Source organism: Apiospora aurea, assembly GCF_038362705.1.
Source record: "Apiospora aurea strain CBS 24483 chromosome Unknown utg000001l_segment0_segment0, whole genome shotgun sequence".
NCBI classification, from domain to species: domain Eukaryota; kingdom Fungi; phylum Ascomycota; class Sordariomycetes; order Amphisphaeriales; family Apiosporaceae; genus Apiospora; species Apiospora aurea.
In genome coordinates this window covers 7235722-7255219 of record NW_027117388.1, presented here as the reverse complement: position 1 = coordinate 7255219, position 19498 = coordinate 7235722, and the positions used below count along the sequence as shown (strand labels likewise).

Genomic DNA, 19498 nt, shown 5'->3' with positions numbered 1-19498 from the left:
GCAACGTACTGGAATATTCATATCAACATTGAGATCAAAAGGACAAGGGGAAAAGGGGGGACAGGACGGTCAACGATATCTCAACTTGTCTATCTATGTAGTCGGGAGTAGGTCAATACTCCGGTCAGCCCTTTGTTACGTAGTATTCAATACCGTGTTGACAACGTATACTTACATGAGCTCCATCGTTTCGTGGATGATAATAGGTGCGAATTCCTTTTGCTGCCTTTGCCAGTGGCTAGCAGATGGTGTTGCTCTTTTTGCCAAAGTGGACTTGGACTTGTTTTGGTGATTTTTAAGACATGCGTACGGTTTATTGCCAAGCTTGGGCTCTAGCCTGCCAATGCCAATGGCCGAGAAGTAATCCAGCTCTCCTTTGCCCCTTGACAGCTGGATTCAAAAGCCTATGGGCAGTCTCACGAAGATGCAAAAGGCATATCAGCATCGTAATCGTGTTCTCGGGTGTTTGAACAGTTGTAGATCACCTGATTCCGTCAAGTTGGTAACCTACCTGGTTTTCGTGGCACCTGTCAAAAGGTTGAAACTTGGCGGGTCAAACCGTTGCACGTCTCCGCCCCGCATGCCGCATCTCTCAGCAACAAGCAAACATGCGTGCGTAGGCCATAAACCCACACACCAAGAGGCCATCTATCTGGCGATGGTGGACCTGGTAATGCGCACCCGTGAGACGAGCATCTCACGATCCGATTGCTGGCATACTGGGCTGGGTGTCGAAATAGATTTTTGACATGATACTTCGTAGCAATGGTCGAGCAGAGCTGGCCCGGGACGCTAATGATTCAGCTTAGTGCTAATGCAAATGCAAAGCCCCCCCCAACCCCCGCGCCAACAAACCGCTTGCCGACACGCCGAGGCTTGGTCCCTGAAGAGCTAGAGACCTGACCCCAGCAAGTCCCAGACAGCGGGCTGTGCACCGCGACCAAACCACAATAGCACAATGGACGGGACTGGCCTTTGACGACAAAGTCCAGGACACCATTTCCCATCTCCCTTTGTTCAAAGGGGGAAATTCCTCTCTCGACTCGGCCAGCCATCGACCAACCATGCCAGCCGCTGCTGCAGCCATCATGCCAAATACTGTATAATAAAATCCCAATCGGCATGAACACCACTATAGATCTCGCTGGCCTCCACGGTCGAGGTACGTGTTGTTATCTTCCCCCGAACCTGGAGCTTTCCCCACGCTGACGTCGGGGCTCAAACTTGCTTAGATATATCGTGGTCGACGATACCGACAGACCTACTCCTCGCCGAGATCTCGAGACGACAAGATGCCCGTTCATCCGAAGACAAGAAGCCCGTCTGCGGCTCCGGCGAGAAGGGCTCCTACGACACCCCGTTGCACGTCTTCGCCCTCGTCCTGATCTTGGTCTTGTCCACTTTAGGTATGCAAGAGCTATATGCCATAAACCACGCCCCCTGGATATACTTTGCTGGATGCTGATATGCCTACGAACTGGCAGCTTGCGGATTCCCTCTGTTCTCGCGCCGCGCATCGTCGAGCCGCCGATCGCACCGAATCATCTTCCTCTGCCAGCACTTCGGAACCGGCGTGCTCCTGGCCACGGCCTTCGTGCACCTCCTACCGACCGCCTTCCTGTCGCTGACCGACCCGTGTCTCCCGCATGTCTTCAGCAAAGGCTACCGGCCCATGGCGGGCCTGATCGCCATGGTGTCGGTGCTGATCGTCGTGTCGATCGAGTCGTACCTCACCACGCGAGGCGCCGGCCATTCGCATTCCCACGGCCACGGCTGGGAGTCGGAGGAAGAGGAGGAACTACAGGAGCTTACCAACGGGGCGGCGGCCAACGGGCCACCGAATGGCAGCCTAGCCGCCAAGCGAGCTTCGAACCACCGACCCGCCCAACTCTCGCTCAACGACCTCGGGGACCGGGAGGGCCTCATGGCCGGCGCGTCGCCGCTGCCCGAATCCACCCCGACTTCGGTCCCGCCCAACAGCGCCCGGCCGGGGGCCGCGAACCACCACCGCAAGGACGAGGACGAAGACGAAGACGATCTCGACCTGAACCTCGACGAGCTCGACCCCGTGAACGGCGAGGACTCCCGGCCGCTTGCCGGTGGTGGTGGCCGCCGCCCTGCGCACAAGCGCCAGACGTCGGAAACGAGCATGCCCGCGATCCCCAACCCGGAGGAGCAGAAGCGCCTGATGATCCAGTGCCTGCTGCTGGAGGCCGGCATCCTCTTCCACAGCGTCTTCATCGGCATGGCCGTCTCGGTCGCGACGGGCCCGCCCTTCGTCGTGTTCCTGGTCGCCATCGCGTTCCACCAGACGTTCGAGGGCCTGGCGCTGGGGTCGCGCATCGCGGCCATCCACTTCCCCAAGCACTCGCTGCGGCCCTGGCTGATGGTGCTGGCGTACGGCGCCACGACCCCCTTCGGGCAGGCCATAGGGCTCGTAGTGCACCGGATGTACGACCCGATGAGCCAGACGGGCCTGCTGATGGTCGGGTTCATGAACGCCATCTCGAGCGGCTTGCTGCTCTTCGCCGGGCTCGTCCAGCTGCTGGCCGAAGACTTTTTGACGGAGAAGAGCTACAAGACACTCAAGGGCCGGACGCGGACGCACGCGTTCGCGGCCGTCGTGGCGGGGGCTACGCTGATGGCGGCGGTGGGGGCGTTTGCGTAATGTACTGGGGGCAGAAGGAGGTGCATATATTACTTTGATAACATTTAGCGATTTTGCTTTCTTGTATAGGATTTGGGAGGACATATTGAACGGACCTCCTTGTTCCGTTCCTTGCATTGAAAGTGTCCGGAGCACAAAATTGGCCTGGTGTCCTGAGATCCCCGGTACAGGGCCATATATCGGGGCGTACGGTATCCCCAGACGTCTCCAAACCTTTGCTCGCCCCAAGACTGGCTGGCTGGCTGGCTGGGCACGTGTATCGATCAACGTTTTGCAGCCGCCTCGGAAGCTACTTGATGGGATCAGGTAACCTGTATTAAGTAACGTGAGGATCGTGCCACCGCTGATGGGGGCACGTTCCAATGTCAGCATCTCCACCGGGACATGGGAATCTCGAAAGCAGGTCTGTCAATCTAAGGCGGCGACTTGCCAACATGGTCCAGTCAGCGGTTACGCTCAACCATGTACATACATGGACAACTACATAAAGAAATAAGAAGCAAGATTGTGCCAGTTTTTCTTTTCCTCCTCGATAGTAAGGTACTGGGAGTTTTGTCGGTCATTCGACTCGGTAGTGATGGCTGCCGGCGCAGAACCTGAGGGGTCTGGGATAATATCAGCTAGGGGTTAGGCACTGGGGGTGTTCTGAGCTCTTCCCCTGTCATTTATCCGGCGATTGCCATGCTAACGATTGCATCCAGTTCCTTTGGCTATTGCCTACATGGTTTGGAGATGCGGTTGCCGTTGAAGCGATATCGCATGTAGGGTATCTACTTGTTTACATATGTACATGAGAGGAGTAAAGCCTGGGAAGCTAACTCTTCCTACATATGAATCACCTATGTATGTATCTAGCTCATCCGACGTACGAGGTCTCGTAAAACCCGCCGTCGACGTACCACTCCTGTTTGGTGACGTACTTGGACTCGTCGCTCAGCAGGAAGGCGATGGGCGCCGCGACCTCGTCGGGCCGGGCGAAGCGCTTCATCAGCGCCGGGAAGTTGGCGTCCTCGGTGCAGGTGAAGGACTCGCCGCTCGGGAGGAGGAGGGGCTGGCGGACCATGTCGGTGTCCGTCGCGCCGCTGTGATCAATCGTCCGTCATTAGCCCCCGCGTCCCGCCCCGGTACGTATAACCCGTCGAGAGTCCGGGAAAGGGAGAGGAAGAAGACCTACGGGCAGACCATGTTGACGCGGATCCCGCGCGCGATGGCCTCGAAGGCGGCGGCACGCGTGAGGCCGACGACGGCCATCTTGGACGCGATGTAGGCCGACATGCCGGGCTGGGCGTACTTGGTGACCTGGCTGCCGACGTTGACGAGGGCGCCGCCGTCCCGCATGGCGCGCAGCTCGTGCTGCATGCAGTTGAAGGTGCCGACGACGTTGGTCTGGAGCATGTCCTCGAGGTCCGCGACGGCGAAGTCTTCGATGGGGAAGACTTTGGAGTGCATGCGGGCTGTGGGCGAAGCGAAGGGTGCCGAGGGTGTTAGTGAAGCTGAGAGGGATATATGCCATGCAGGAGGTGTGTTGCTTACCGGCCACGTTGGCGGCGCCGTCTAGTTTACCCCATTTCGCGACCGTGGCGTCGATCCTAGGAGTGGAGGGTCAGTGAAGGGGAAGCAAGACACCGGCCGGGCTCCCACCTACCAAGCCTTGACGGAGTCGTTCTTGCCGATGTCGACGACGGTGGTCATGACGCGGTCCCTGGCCTCGGGCCCCATGTCCTTCTCGATGCCGGCGACGGCGGCGGCCAGGTTCGTCTCGGACGTGGCGCACGTCGACACCTTGGCGCCGCGCTCGAGCAGGTAGCGCACCACCGCCAGGCCGGCGCCGCGGCTGCCGCCGGTCACGGCGATGACCCGGTCCTGGAAGGGGGTCAGGGTCGGCGGGGCCATGGTGACGACGGATCGGTGCTGATACGGGGGACGGGGGGTCGAGGGAGGAAGACAAGGAAAGGTTCGATATTGTCAGGGGGGGGCGGCGATGTCTTAAGGCCGCGCAATAACTGGCGAAGCAAGATAATAGAAGTAATAGGCAGGCTGAATGGAATATTAGGTAGGAGGGGCGTTTGATTAGAATGCGACGCGGTCGCAACGACACTTCCCTGATTCCTTTATGCCCTTCCCCTCCGGCCAAGATGCCTCCTCCCACCGACGCAGCGATCGCTCAGTTTCCCCGTCCGCTACGGAATCGAAGCCAATCGGATGGCTGTCCCCGATCTCGTCGTTCCCCTCGGGACCCGTAATAACTGTAACCGACCTTACGATGACGGGCCCAGTTATGATCCGGGGGCGTCCCCCCCCTTTCCGCCAATACAGTACTGGCCCCCGGCCGCCCTACGCTATTACCAAATTCGAAGATGCTGTGCCGCACGCTACTCGGCTTCAATTCCTTTCTGTTTGCCAGGTGGCGGCAATTTAAAAGGCCGACCTCATCATACCACGTCGCAGCCGATGCATCCTTTTACGGATCCAATCTATCTGCAGCGAAATTTTCCGGTAAACCTGGACTCATAATCAAATCATGCCCCGATACTCTTGCCGGCTGGGGTGGACTCGCAACTCCGGCTCGCAACCCTTCCCTCTCATAAAACACAAGTTCACTTTTCAGGATCGCCAGGGCTTGGCTCTTTCTTCGCCGCATACATAGCTTCACTCTAAACGATGAGTATTCTTCATGAGATGAGTAGCAAGATACACTCTCAGGAGATGGAGCCATGATGGTCCAGCCTTGAACCTTGTAGGACTCCGATATGGGGCTTGATATGGGTCCCTTTTGATGGGCCCCCGGGCGGGTCTTTGGCTGCTTTCGGTCTCTCGCATTGCCTTTGATGTTGGCAAGAGTTCCGAACCTGGCTAGCGACCATACACATGCCCATCCGACCCGTCTCCATAGTTCATAGCCCAGGTTCATGATCCTCCTCTGGGGGGTTTTGCCGCGCATGGAAACGCATGAGGCACCTGCTCGGCGATCCTGTCCACCCTGATTTCGGTTGCAGCCGGCACGTCAGAATACAGCAGTAAGCGAATTCCGGCCAGGCCTGTTTTACATGTGCGAGGCAGCGGGAGGCAATGCTATCTGCAATGCATGTAAGTCTCACATGAGACTAGGCAACTCTGCGTGAGAGAAAAGGGGACAGTCCCCGTTGGATTCTAGTCACAACGGCCCGTTGCGACTACCGGCTTGTGAGCCGATCTTGCCAGACCTAACATTGGTTGTGCAGGTTGGCAGGTTACATGACTAACATTACGCCATGCTCGATGCTACTCTCCCGCCGCAGAACGCCGCCCAGATCCAATGAGATGGTAAGCGAACGATTTCCACCGCGAACCATCCTCTCTGTCTCTCTCTCTCTGCCACGATCCCGGCCGTTTGGTTATGGTCCGTAAAATTTCGTTTCAAATGCACGGCAACGGGCCCCCCTTTCGAAGTCTGGCTCGCCAGGGGGCAAGGTTTTTCTTCGTCCCGTCCAATCATTAGCGGGCGAATCCTCTGATCATCGTTGCCGCATTGATGGGCTCGGGGAACTTTTCCGACTCGCCTCTTCTGTCCTGTCATTTTATCTGTGTACGCTTTGGATCGCAGGGTAAAGGTACCGTAGCTTGAAATAAACATTTGCCTTTCCTCCCCTATTATCGTAATCCACTCCTTCTCCACGTTTTTCTTTCACTTTCTCGATATCTCAACTGTCATTATTGCTGTCTTGCCTGCGCAATTCCTTATTACCCATCTCGGGTTTGGGTTGAAGGGTGGACGCGTGAACGATTTAACCTAAAAGGGCGGTTGGCATTCGCCATGGCCGACACGCCGGTGATCTATATGGGCGAGCCACCTGGCGGCGAGGATCGATGGGCCGCCTGGAGCCGCGAGGGATTGATGCAAGGCATTGGCGCACTCACCATGACACTCGCCACGATCGCCTGTGCGCTTCGAGTGTACGCGCGGACGCGACTGATACGACAAAAGCTCGTACTCGACGACTGTACGTGAACTCGGCGCCCCCCCCTTTCCTGAACTCATTGTCGCTGTATTTTCGTCTGGAGTGGCGAAGAAGGGTATTTTGCTGACGAGAAACCCATAATTCCACTGTAGACCTGGTCTGCATGTCGACTATCGCGTGCTGGGCCTTCTATGCGCTGTCTCTCTGCAGTAAGTCTGTCTCTGTAAGGATCTCAATGCTCTTCGGCACAACCCTTTACGTCTTGGATGTTCGATACGGCCACGGTGCTGACTTCAGGGTCATCAGTGGCCAGGTACGGCGGAGCAGGTCGTCACATGTGGCAAACGACGATGGGAGAATACACCACGCTATTAAAGGTGAGCAACTGCTTACCTACATTGGTCCCTCGGTGCGGAAGCTCACACAGTCGAACACAGTTCACGCTTGGACTGGCAGCATCCTACATCTTGTCGTCCGAAGTAGCCAAGATCTCGATCCTCTTGTTCTACTTCAGGATATCCCCAGACAGGAGATTCCATGTTGCAGTTGGGTGTATGATCGGCATCCTCAGCATCTACTCAGCCCTGTACATCCTGCTCAATATATTCGGCTGTACGCCCGTCTCCGACGCGTGGAATGTGGCGAGTACGTGTTTACTTCACTTACCTCAACGCCCTAAACCCTATTCTAGGCGCACCGACGCAGTGCGCTTGACCCCACGTTCCCGGTACTGACAAGCACTGGGTGTACGACAGAGCAGGCAACAGGCGAAGCGAAATGCATCGACAAGGGAAGGTTTTACCTCGCCGCCGTTGTGGTGAACGTGGCCATCGACTTCATCATCCTCCTGCTCCCGATCCCCGTCATCGCGCCTCTGCAGATGCCCATGCGGCGCAAGATATCCCTGTGTCTCCTTTTCGCGACAGGCGGTTTGTTGGTCTCCCCTAACGAAGCTCCCTTGACGTGTGCTTAATGTACTGTGCTGACTATCGCCCCCCTCTCTCAAACAGCACCATCTTCGCCGCCACGTACAACAGCGTCCTCACCATCAAGCTCTTCGCCAGCGACGACTACAACTGGGAGCTGTCCAAGGAGCTGCTCTGGATGTACGCCGAGCTCGCCAGCTGCGTCGTCTGCGCCTCGGGCCCGACCCTGAAGCCGGTCTTCACCCTCGTCGTCTTCCCGCGCCTCGGGATCCGGACCTCTGCGTCGCGCGCGGGCTACCGCGAGCACCAGGACGAGGGCTCCGCCGGGGCGAACAACAGCAGCGGCGGCCTCAAGACGATCGGCTCCATCGCTTCCAAGCCCAAGCCGGGCCGGGGCCGGGGCCGGGGCCGGACCGACGGGGCCATCGAGCTCGAGTCCGAGGATGACTCGTCGATCCACCACCGAGAGCAGGAGCAACAACGCAGGGGGAAAGGGAAGGACACTACGGAGGAACAGGACAAGCTCTGGTCGCGCGTGGCGAACCACGGCCGCGACCACTCGAGCCAGAATTTCCAGATCACCTCGACCGGCACGCACCACGACGACAACGGGTTGGATCCCGGCGACGACAAGTGGAAAGGGAACGACCTGTTCAGGAGGAACTCGGTCGGCATCAACGTCACGCGGGAGGTGGACATTGCGTACGATTCTACGAAACCGCTGGACCAAGTATAGTTGGCGGTCCGTAGGGGAAACCGAAGTCCACTGAAAATAAACAAAAGCGAATCAGTATACACTTGGATAAACAGAGTAATAATAAGCACCGTCATGGCAATACTTGTCCAGCTAGGTGGCGAATGTGCACATCCGAACAGCCGTTATCAAGGGTTGCCAGGGAACTCGTTGTCCCATGCCAGTCGGTGGGGGACATGCAAGGTCTCGTTCTCCCCGAAGCAATCGCAGGGGGCGGCATCCATGTGACCAAATGGTCTATCAACGGGTGCTATAGCGTCAATCTCCCCGATCGACTCAGGAGGCAGGAGTGGTTTCTTGTCTCACAGCCACAAACAGGCACCTGGTGTTGGACTTGAGGATTTGAATGTCCTGTAGGAACTGCCTAGAATGGACTGCCGAAGGCGTCACAGTTGCACGCACGACAACGGTGAGAGGGATGCGCATATATAGTGCCTTGGCACCGATCTCTTATGGATCAGGGATGCTATCAAACGGCGCAACGAACCAATCACAGCCGAGCATGACCGGCAATCGGCTGTATTATGGAAAAGCACGCATGGGGTCTCGCAAGGGTATGCTTTTTCTCTTTTCTTTTTCTTCCATCTCGCTGCGTGCTCTTTGCCACTTGCGACTCCTTCCTTGCATACGGGGATTTACATCTACCCACCCTTCCATGCAACTCACCGACTGGGCATCTTGCCGTATGCCGTGCGCCCTTCTGATTTCGATTCTGATGCAATTGATTGTGCGTTTGCGTGTGGACCAGATTTGGTGCACGCTTCACACATGACGTGGCTGTCGGTCTGCCCCTTATTGGTTGCGGCGTCCTGGGCATCGACGTAGCGTCGAGATATATATTAAAATCCGGGGAACCGACATATTGGTTGGGGTTCCTCATTCGTGGAGCTCGGTTTTAGCCACAGTGGGCAATCCTTTCGCAGCAGTCCCTTCCTGCCTCCGGGGGATGTCTCGTTGTGGACAACCCTGATGCTTGGCACGACGATGGCCTCATCCGGATAAAGACGCACATGTTTATAGACATGCATACAGATGCACAGCGCCAAGATTCCTCGGGTGGGCGCCTGCATGCCCAGATAAACAAAAAGCACAGGGCCCCGATTCCCTGTCTGCCGCTCCCACTGAGGGGCAGGGTGTGCGTCTGCCGATCCCCAAGGCTTGGCGGCCGTATCTCGAGAGTCCCGAGATGGAATGTGGAATGTGACGAGTTCTCTACGGAGTGATGAGAGCAACTTGGTCCTGTCTTGGGTCCCTTCGCCTCGGAGGTTCGGACATGGTCGAAGGCGAGGGTGCGTCACAAAAACTTGAATAAGAACAGCCCCCTCTGCCTGTTGTTTCCGTCGAGCCATCTTCGCCTTTATTACCTATCTATCCGGACGATTCTGCAACCCCCGTGTTCACTATGGCGTTCAAGTTACTTGCCACGCTGGCCATGGGCCTGTCCCTGTCCTCGATAGTCGCCTCGCACCCAGGCGAGAAGTTCGACAAGCGCGCGCACATGGAAGAGTTGGCCAACGGTCATGCCGTCGCCGACGTGAACTCCCGCGCTCTCGAGGCGTGCCAGAACAGGCCGGAAGTCAAGGCAAGGAAGGAGAGGGCTATCGCGCGACGAGCAGCCACTTTCGACCGTCTTCGCCAAGAACGCGACCTCAGCGACGGTAAGATGTCTTCGGCGTTCGTCGAACTGATCCCGAGTCTCTCAGACTGACACCTATACAGCCACCTTCCTCCACCGCCGCGACGCCGCCTCGTTCCGCAAATGGGCCGGCCAGTCGCACGACTTCACCGGCAAGCTCAGCTACGACAAGAACACGCCCGTCGAAGAGATCTTCGGCGCCAACACGTCCTGCACGCTGGCGCCCGACAACGCCAACGGCCCTTACTTCGTCTACCAGGAGCACATCCGGCAGGACGTGGCCGAGGACCTGCAGGGCGTGCCCATGCACCTCGAGCTGCAGTTCATCGACGTCAACACGTGCGCGCCGGCGGACCTGCTCATCGACGTCTGGTCCTGCAACGGCACGGGCAAGTACAGCGGCGTCAGCGCCGCGACCCAGGGCGGGCTGGCCACGACGTTCCTGCGCGGCGTGCAGCCGACCGACGGCGACGGCGTCGTCAACTTCGACACGCTGTTTCCCGGCCACTACGAGGGGAGGAGCACGCACCAGCACATCATCGCGCACGTCAACTCGACCGTGCTCGACAACGGGACGTATACGGGCGGGCACGTCGCGCACCTGTCGCAGCTCTTCTTCGACCAGGCGCTCCGGGACGCGGTCGAGGCCACGGCACCCTACAACACCAACAAGATCCCGACGACGACCAACCTGCGCGACATGTTCACGGGGTACTCGGCCAGTCCCAAGTACGACCCTTTCGCCAACTACGTCGCGCTCGGCGAGGGGTTGGACAAGGGCCTCTTCGTCTGGGCCGAACTCGGGATCAACACCAAGGCCAATTGGGACTACTACGCCACCTACGCGTCCGTCTGGAAGGAGGGCGGCGGCTACAACAACCCCAAGTTCAACATGTTCATTGTCGGCACCCCGCCCCCAACGCACGGTTGAGGAGGCATGGGGTTTTGCGTCGCTTGATGTAGAGGCGGTTCTCGGATAATGGTGGATATGGGCTTGGAAGTGTAACCTACATATACACATTCTGAGTAGATACATTGATTATAAAGTACATCGTCCTGTTCATGTCGAGTGATCTCGGGGTGAAGCATGGGGGGTCGTAAGCGCTCAAGTCGTGCAGACCTTAGACTCGGTGCTGCATCAAATGTGGATGGAGTTCAGCAACGCTGGCAAAAAAGCGACAACGGATAATTGCACCAAGTTTTCAATTGTGCACCAGTTCAACTCAGGTAAGCAAGCGGATCCGACAACCAAAAAGAATGTTGCCAGCAAAGGCAAAAGAAGAAATATGATGGGGTCTTGCCGGGGATCGAACCCGGGACCTCTCGCATGAAGCATCAGGGTGAACCCTAAGCGAGAATTATACCACTAAACCACAAGACCGAAACCCGATCATCAGATGACTTGGTGATAGGCCAGCACGCTATTAGCGTAGATACTAGTCGTGTTTAGCTTGCTAGCGCCAACTGCCCAGACGGCAGCTTGGGCGGGCCCGACGCTGATCTTTTCGACCCCATTTTCTCTTTCCCAACAGCGACACTTGTGAATGATCAGCCCTTTCTCTTATGAGACTCTGTGGCAGAGTTCTCTTCGTCAGAGATAATAACTATATGTGTTTACAGGAACGCCATAAAGTCGACATATGCCATAGGGGATATTGCATGCTGTCGTCATGCACACGACGGTCTGTCGCTCACGCGGTCTTTGTCGCAATTTGCACGCTGACTTCGACTTTGAAGCTTGAGCTGAGCCGAGCCGCGGGAAATTGCGAGGAGCTCAAACCCACGTCGAAATCCAGGGACAGTCTTGTTCTGCTAAGTACTGCCATAGCCAGGAGATTGAGCAGGGAGGCCTTCTTCAGTAAATAGATCGCATACATAACGCCTATGTTCAATTTGTAGCATGCTGCCTACCTTCCGCCGGGTTTACAAGGGGCCGTTCGCTGGCGGCGGGTCCCTGGGGATGTTCAAGATCTCATCCTCCTCAAACAGATCTTCCAGAAAGGCAGATCTCGTGGGACTGCTGAAGATGAATTTCAACGTCGCAGACACCTCACCACGAAACACTTCCACCAAGAGCTCCATGGCTTCTCGCATTCCTTCCATCCGTTCTCGTGGGGCTGTGAAGTGTGCAATACCATCAACCACAAGATACACCACGGCGTCAGAAGACAGCTCTTCCAGAAGACAACGCAGAGAGTCGCATATACTGGGAATGCTCACCGGATCCGTCTGATCGAGGCAGTTCTGTAAAGTGGTGCTCAAAAAGCCGGAATACCTGTCGATCAGCTGCAGGAGCAGACTCATCGCTAGTTCGCTAGGGCTCGCGGCGGCGTCCCGGTAGTAGTTCCGGTGTTGGCCGCAGAAGTAAACAAGCACGATTACTTCCATCGCAGAGGAAGGTCTTCTTCGCCGTTGTTGTTTCTGCTGCTCCAGTAGGGCACTCGCAATCTTTGCCATGACGAACGAGGTCGCAGCATCCGCTGCCGCCTGAGCACCGCCGTTCAGGAGGTAAAGATACGGCGCGTCATCCGACAGCCAGACGCGCAGGCGAGGGTTCCGCTGGATGGCATGGACACGGTTCCTGCCAAGCGGTACGGAAACGTTTGACGGTAGAGACAGGCGCAGCAATGCCTCGATGTCTTGTGGTATCAGTGCTGGGTCGTACTGGAATTCCTCGAGGATGTCCTTAGCGGTGATCGACGGGCTCGACGACAACGGCTCCCGGGCGTTCTCGAGCAAAAGGCCTGTCTCTCGTGTTAGCGTCAGGAGATCCAAGAGCGGGTTTCAAGGTCACTTGCGCTTTAAGTCATCCTGTAGAAGCGACTCGAGGTTTCCCTGGACCATCTTGTACATGGCGTCGTAGGATGCATATCGAGCTGCCAGTCGTTTGACGTTTTTGATATCCGCCACCAGTTCGTCCAATTGGCAGTTTGTCCTGGCAGTCTGCATATGCACCAGCTCCTGCGTGTCACGCATATCATTGACTTGACCCCACATAACCTGGGTGGCCTTCGATTTCAGATCCTTCGCAGCCAAGGTGACTTCGGCCACACGATCTTGCAGAGCGGTGTTCAGTGCAGACGGGTTAAGGAGGCGCTTAGCACCGGTGACTAAATCACAAGGGACGTTGTCAGCCATGATGCTACGAGGCCAAGGGCTTCGATATCAAGGACGTTTCAAGACGATACTTACCCACCGAGTTGAGTACAAACCAGTGGAGGATATGATCTAGTGTCAGGCAAACTTCGGTATACAGCTTAGCCATGCGCTTATGTACTGTAGCATTCTGGCTTGCAAGTCTTGTCCAGTCCAAACTGTCTTCGATGATACGCGGCAACTTCTCCAGGGCTTTGTACACGTTGGCGCGGTGCATACCCGCCTGTTCCATGCAAGCCAAAATGACGTTGAGGCCACCACCGATGATCGAGCCGAACGTATCGTTGGGTATTAGCTGGGAGAACATTTTGCCCGCACCAGCCTTACTGCACAGGGAACGGAACGCCTTCTTGGTCTTGCCAGTAACCCCTTTCAAGACTTTATCGTGAGAAGACACCTTCTCGAGCGCAGCGCAGGCGGTTTCCATGGATGCCTGGATACCTTCCCATCCATCGCAGTCAGAGACTTCCATCGGAGGTAGTTTGAGCTTCGCCAAGCATTTGTTGGCTGTCTGGAAGAACGACTTCTGGACTTCTCTGTAATCGGCGTATATGCCATCATAGTCTCTGGGTTTTGTCAGGATATTGTTGATCGGCCAAGTGTTAATGTCCTAACTCACAACTCGGTGCACCGCTCCTGACCTCTGAATACCAGCGTTTCATGGGTATCGCCCTCCAGCGTCTCCATAAACTCCACTACCTCATCGTGACCGACTCTCAGCACGACATTGGGATTGGCAAGAGTTGCCATTGGGGCGATGATCCCTATTTGTGAGGCAATAGCACCAGGCCATGGTCCTCGCTAAAAGATGCAGCTATGAAGTTGTAGGTTGTATCGGGCGAATCGATGAGGCTCTCTCTTGTAGTGTTGCCAGAGCTCAATTAGGAAGGCTTGACATGCGTCCAAATCCAGATTGGAGATAGGTCGTCGAGGAATGTGGGCGCTAGAATTGGAATTACCGAAGCCAAGCAGACAATGGGGCGCTCTCCTTTCTCGGTATAGGCCACCAAGCGACCAACTTATGGTTGCTGCGTATGTCGTTTGAAGAACGGAAATGAAAGTCCAGTGTCAAAAGATCAACGCGTGAAATGAGGCCTGGAAGCAGGCTGTGTTTCTAGGACTCTATGCCGAAGCAGTAAATCCTGAATTGCCCCTGTAACCTGGATGCCATCTGTATGCCCCTGGGGATCTCATGATTAACAGAAAAGCGGCAGTCGATCATTTGCATCAGATCTACGCGGTAACGGGGGTCGGGTGCGACTGGGGCGGTACGAGTCCGCAAATCGTCCGCCAGGCCCATTAGTCGATGACGCCGACGACGCGCCGGATGCTGGTGTTGGCACATGGGGACGTGGTAATTGACTGCTTCCGCATGCGGTGGGACGGAACACACCTCGGGCCCTTTCGTCTGATCCATCGGGTTCGCCACTATGTTGGCGAGAAGGCCATCACAGATCTGGATTTCTACCCTGTTCGATTCCGCGAAAACCATGAGGATATTTGCGATGGTCTGGAACGCCGTGGGAAGAAGGTGCTCGAGTACCATGGCCATATGAAGTATGAAGGTCTTACTGTGGCTGCAAGCGGCCAGCAGTCGCCGGCTGCACCCCAATTCGGCCCTCCTCGGTTCCCGGAATATGCACCTGCCTTGACGTTCGAGTCAATAACGGGAGCTTCGGAGGGAGGAAAAGAAATAGAAAGCGATGTGTATATTGACATGAAGTCATACCACCAGACGCTTCCCCCGCCGATGCGGGTGTTCGGTAAGCTTCGAAGAGTTCGGCCGGGCCCCAGAGAGGTAACGGAGACTATGACTAGTCTCAACTTGACCCTCGATTACCACAGAGGCGATCATGATGTCGACGAAGCAAAGTCGGATGAGTTCATGGCAAAGTGCTTCTACCTGATCAATCCGAGAACACCCGATGAGGTTGAGGGGAAAATAGCTTGTTTGTCTCTGTTATCCCGGTCTGTGCCCGTTTATGAATTTCGTTCACGCGAATGGAGTAAGCATTGTCTTCCAAGCACCGCCTTTGAGTTTGACGTACTGACCTTGCAAACATAGTATGGGTTGATGTCGCTCAAATCGAATCTATCGACAAAGGCGACGAGGCTCGCACGCGTGGCTGGAAAGATCTAGTGATCAACGAAAACTACAGGCGTCTCTTGGAATCGCTTGTCAACAACCACATGTCTCCGGCCGAACAGAAGAGTATCAAATCGCAAATAGGCGAAGGGGTACCGACAGCCCAGATTGATCTCATTCAGGGTAAAGGGCGAGGTTTGGTCATATTGCTTCATGGACCTCCGGGTACTGGCAAGACTTCGACAACGGAGGCGATTGCTGCATACACAGGGAAGCCTCTGTATGCTATCACATGTGGAGACATTGGTACTCTTCCGGACAGACATGCCACATCAACAATGCGCTGACAATCAACAGGTCTGAGCTCGGACAACGTCGAGGCTAACCTGTTGGAGCACACCCGTCTAGCGGAAAAATGTGAGTCTTTCACTTGAGCACCAAAGGTAACGCTAACTCAAGTGTTCAAGGGGGTTGTGTGCTCTTACTTGACGAAGCAGATGTTTTCCTCGCCCGCCGCGGATGGAACGACGTTGGGCGCAACGCGCTAGTATCGGTCTTTCTGCGCCGCCTAGAGTACTACTCTGGCATCATGTTCCTCACGACGAACATTTTCGGACTCATTGACGAGGCCTTCAAATCGCGCATCCACGTGGCATTGCGATACGATACGATAGATTATGATGCGACCGAGCGTATCTGGCAAAACCTTCTGCGACGTATTAAGCGGGACAACCGGAACATCGAGGTGAAGATCACCTTTGACGAGGATGAGCTGCTCGGCTTCGCCATGGAGCACTTTGAGAAGCACGAGAAAGACGAGAGCACGTGGAACGCGCGGCAAATCCGGAATGCTTTCTCGACGGCCATCGCCATGGGCCAATTCGACCGACTGGAGCGGATTCGTCGTGAAGAAATGAGCCCCGACGAGGTCTTGGCTTCGGGGAACAGGAGTCTGATGACAATCCATCTGACGAAGCACAACTTCCTCAAGATCGCCGATATGCGGACGACTTTGAGCACTACATCAACGCGGTGCGTGGGGACGATGCCTGGAATGCCCTCAATAACCAGCAGCGCGATGACTTCTTCATGCAGCAGCAGACGCCACCGAGAAAGAGGTACAACCGCCCCGCCTATGATGATGACCATGCTCCAGCGTCGGGAAGGCGTCGAGGCCACCAGAGTTCGTCCCAGCCATCGCGGTCTTCTTTCAAGGGCAAGACGGCAGTAAATAAGCCCGCTAACCGCGACGCAGAAGAAGGAGACTCTGACGATGTGAGATCGCGGAGGATACGACGAAGTCGAAAGGTGACATCAGATGACGAAGCGGAGCGGTTCGACGAAGAGTAGAACGCTACGGGCAGTTTGACGTTCAGAATGGGGCTATCGCTTCCCACAAGACGGGCGATGACTGTGCTGGAAACAGGATCAGTCTCGAACTAAATGATGCATGACCTCTCCTTGCCTAGATTAGTGTGGTTAGTACAAGTCGCTCATTGAGGAGAACAAGTTGAATACATCAGATCAACACAGGATAGGATAATCTAACGGACTCGAAAGAACAGACTTGGTTGAGTGGACGCTGTTTGATTAAGTGACCCAATAGCAAGTGCTGCAAGGCAAGCAGAGCTGCATTTCAGTGAGGGGGTGCCTGCAGTTGCCTGAAAACCTTGAAAGTTAGCCTGGGGAAGCTGCCCAACACTCTCCTCCATGACTCCTTCCTTTCTTTTTTCGTTGGCACCAAGAAGCAACCATACTCGTACCTTCCAGCTCTGTGTCACGTCGTCACGGTCGCAAAGGGCGCTTCTTCAGTTTTGTTTGGGTGTCACCGCAATTCTATTGATTCAGTCGATTCCGCTATTTGGAACGACGAGAGAAAAAAAAGAGGGAAGAGCATTCTAAGCACTCTGCCGAACTCGTTCCAGTGCCGCAACCGCCAAACGCCGTGCCATTTCTTTGGTCGTCATGTTCTTCGTTCGTTCGTGTGTTAAGTGGGTAAAAGGGTACCGTAAAAAATAACAGGTATAGAGCTTTCTTTCTTTCTTTAAATGTTTCTTTTTTTGCACACTCTGGAATCCGCAGTGGGGATTTGGTCGAATGCTCTTCTGGAACGCAGGTAGGTAAAAATAAAAAAGAGAGGAGAGAAAAATGATTAGAAAAAAAAGGGAGAAAGAAAAGAGTAATCATCATCATTCGTGTTCCTCGTGCTGATAGCCGGCCAAGGCAACGTCATGCATCGATCGTATGTCGTAATTCGAGTTCTTGGGGGCGCCCTGGCGCAAGACGGCGATGGAGGACGGGACGGCATTCGCGTCCGCAGCCGTCTTGTACGCCCGGCTTTGGCTCTGGTTTTGGCTGTGCGACGACTGTTTCCCGCGACTGCTGCTGGAGCGCGGCAGGGGCGGTTTGGAGAACTCCTTCCTTCTTTCCTGCTCCGCGTAACTCAATCTGTACGTTTCCGGTTCCCCATTGCTCATTCGGTACGACGTGCCTGGTTCGTCTTCTCGCCCATCGCTCCTCGACCTCGACCTGTCACTGTCGCGTCCTCGCTCCCTTGTTCGTTGCTGCTCTCGCTGCTTCTTGTGGCGCCGCTCTTGGTCGTACGATGACCTGCGATCGGGTCCCGCCCTGGATGCTCTCGACCGGATCGAGGCTGTCGGGCTGCGCGACCTGTGTATTCTCGCGCCGCCACGCAGGTTCAGGCTCAGTTGCGATTCCGAAGGCTTGTAGTTCGTCTTGGAGAATTCGGGACCGTGGTTTCCGTAATAGCTGTCATCAACGGGGGAGGGGTCGGAGGAGGCGGGGCTTGCTGATCGCCCGAAAGGGCCTCCACTGCTTCGGTTTCCCCATTCTTCTTGGAGCGGTACGCCTCGAGGGCCTTGACGAGCACCTTGCGCATGGTCGCCTTGTTGACGTTGCGGCGGACGCGGTCGAAGTAGCGTGCGACGTCGCCCACCACCATGACCTGGGAGTCGTGGTCGATCTCGAGGATGTCGGCGTAGTTGGCCCGCGAGTCCTCCTTCACTCGCAGCTTGCCCGGCTTCAACTCGATGGAAATCGGCGAGTACGGCAGTCGGTGGCGGTCGCCCTCGTTGGGCAGCTCGCCCTCGGCGTAGACATAGCCCTGCTGGTGGCTGTCGATGCCGGGCTTGGCGAACTCGATCTTGCCGCCATTGGAAATCGGACTGATGAGCGCGCATTGGTCAGCTCACGACAATTGCGCAGATAACCGGTCGGATCGCTTTTTGACTTACATGCAGACGCAGTGGTGGGGAAAGGTGTCGCTATGGCGCAGAACAATGAAGCGGTTGTACCCAAGGCACTTCCACTCCCATTCGAACTCGTGCGTATCCGCCCACAGAAATTCAAACACCTGCAACGGCATCTGTCAGTGCCTCTGGCCGAGCGCGCGCATGATGGTGGTTTAACCGGGGGCAAACTTACGTCTCCTATCTGCAGACCCGACGCCGGGCCAATCTCGTACCCCTTCTTGGCTGGAGTTTTGCGCAAAATGTCAGCGATTTCCTCTTCTTGATGCGGCCTTTCTCTCGTCCGATAAGAGATTTTTACCCACCTAAAGGATGGTTCGCAAGATCATCTTGCGGCGTGTGTACAGACGGCGTGTGCACAGAGACGGCATCGTCCCCGTATCCGGAGTCACTCTTCGGCCCAGTATGTATTGAAGCTTCACTTTTCCCCATCTCTTTGCGAGACAGATCAAACTCAGAGCAGACGGCAGGAAGAAAGAGACAGACTACTAAGGAGTAAACACTAGGTAAATGCAGGCGCAGGACTGGACTGGACTTAGGGGGTGGGAACAAAGTTGGCCCTCTTCCGATCTAACAGCTGGGATTCTTTCGCTAGGTATGGCTGGTATGATGGGCTGATGTGATGATCCTGCTGTCTCGGGGAGGGGTACGACTTCAATGCAATGCACTGCTGCTACGCTACGGCCGGCCTGTCCTGTACTGTACTGCACTGCACTGCACTGTAGCTACTGGGAAAGCCTCACCTCGGAATGGCTAAAGGGCACGCGAAACGACCATGTGTCAAATCGTCGTTGAAGCTGTAGTGGTGCCCGAACATCCACTCTCCACTGCTCATGCATCGGAATCACTGTCCTGGTTGTCAGTGGTCGCGATCGCGGTCAGGACCCACTGACGGCCCGCCCACCAGGCGGTGTGTTTGTTGGCAGCGCCACCGCTATTCGTCGCAAAATGGTCTCTCTAGCTTCTCAAGGAAGTGTCTTGGTCACAAGCCAGGCAGGCGAGAGGGAGTCACCTTTTCCGCTGTGTTCGCCCTGGTTCTGCGAAACTGCCCCCGATCAGGAATCG

At 55.9% G+C, this 19498-nt stretch overlaps 7 protein-coding genes across 7 annotated transcripts; 4 read left to right on the top strand and 3 right to left on the bottom strand.

The window, feature by feature from the left end:
- Positions 1–1122: 1122 nt before the first annotated feature.
- On the top strand, positions 1123–2668 carry PG986_002205 (ZIP Zinc transporter; the record flags this gene model as incomplete). The annotated part of the gene is made up of 3 exons (XM_066838427.1): positions 1123–1162; positions 1233–1406; positions 1485–2668. The coding sequence occupies 3 exons, from the start codon at positions 1123–1125 to the stop codon at positions 2666–2668; spliced, it is 1398 nt and encodes a 465-aa protein (XP_066707320.1).
- Positions 2669–3524: 856 nt separating this feature from the next.
- PG986_002204 (NAD(P)-binding protein) lies at positions 3525–4561 on the bottom strand (the record flags this gene model as incomplete). Its single annotated transcript, XM_066838426.1, has 4 exons — positions 3525–3750; positions 3843–4161; positions 4202–4257; positions 4314–4561. The coding sequence occupies 4 exons, from the start codon at positions 4559–4561 to the stop codon at positions 3525–3527; spliced, it is 849 nt and encodes a 282-aa protein (XP_066707319.1).
- A 1900-nt stretch (positions 4562–6461) lies between these two features.
- On the top strand, positions 6462–8268 carry PG986_002203 (uncharacterized protein; the record flags this gene model as incomplete). The annotated part of the gene is made up of 5 exons (XM_066838425.1): positions 6462–6648; positions 6759–6815; positions 7063–7251; positions 7362–7539; positions 7617–8268. The coding sequence occupies 5 exons, from the start codon at positions 6462–6464 to the stop codon at positions 8266–8268; spliced, it is 1263 nt and encodes a 420-aa protein (XP_066707318.1).
- Positions 8269–9688: 1420 nt separating this feature from the next.
- On the top strand, positions 9689–10853 carry PG986_002202 (GPI anchored dioxygenase; the record flags this gene model as incomplete). The annotated part of the gene is made up of 2 exons (XM_066838424.1): positions 9689–9944; positions 10006–10853. 2 exons carry the CDS (start codon positions 9689–9691, stop codon positions 10851–10853), a joined length of 1104 nt encoding a protein of 367 aa, XP_066707317.1.
- Positions 10854–11845: 992 nt separating this feature from the next.
- Positions 11846–13828, bottom strand: PG986_002201 (uncharacterized protein; the record flags this gene model as incomplete). Its single annotated transcript, XM_066838423.1, has 4 exons — positions 11846–12666; positions 12721–13032; positions 13115–13644; positions 13698–13828. The coding sequence occupies 4 exons, from the start codon at positions 13826–13828 to the stop codon at positions 11846–11848; spliced, it is 1794 nt and encodes a 597-aa protein (XP_066707316.1).
- A 556-nt stretch (positions 13829–14384) lies between these two features.
- PG986_002200 (uncharacterized protein) lies at positions 14385–16514 on the top strand (the record flags this gene model as incomplete). The annotated part of the gene is made up of 5 exons (XM_066838422.1): positions 14385–15084; positions 15144–15470; positions 15522–15581; positions 15632–16114; positions 16141–16514. The coding sequence occupies 5 exons, from the start codon at positions 14385–14387 to the stop codon at positions 16512–16514; spliced, it is 1944 nt and encodes a 647-aa protein (XP_066707315.1).
- An 839-nt stretch (positions 16515–17353) lies between these two features.
- Positions 17354–18865, bottom strand: PG986_002199 (uncharacterized protein; the record flags this gene model as incomplete). The annotated part of the gene is given in 5 exon segments (XM_066838421.1): positions 17354–17933; positions 17945–18349; positions 18419–18537; positions 18609–18658; positions 18739–18865. The coding sequence occupies 5 exon segments, from the start codon at positions 18863–18865 to the stop codon at positions 17354–17356; spliced, it is 1281 nt and encodes a 426-aa protein (XP_066707314.1).
- Between the last annotated feature and the right edge of the window lie 633 nt (positions 18866–19498).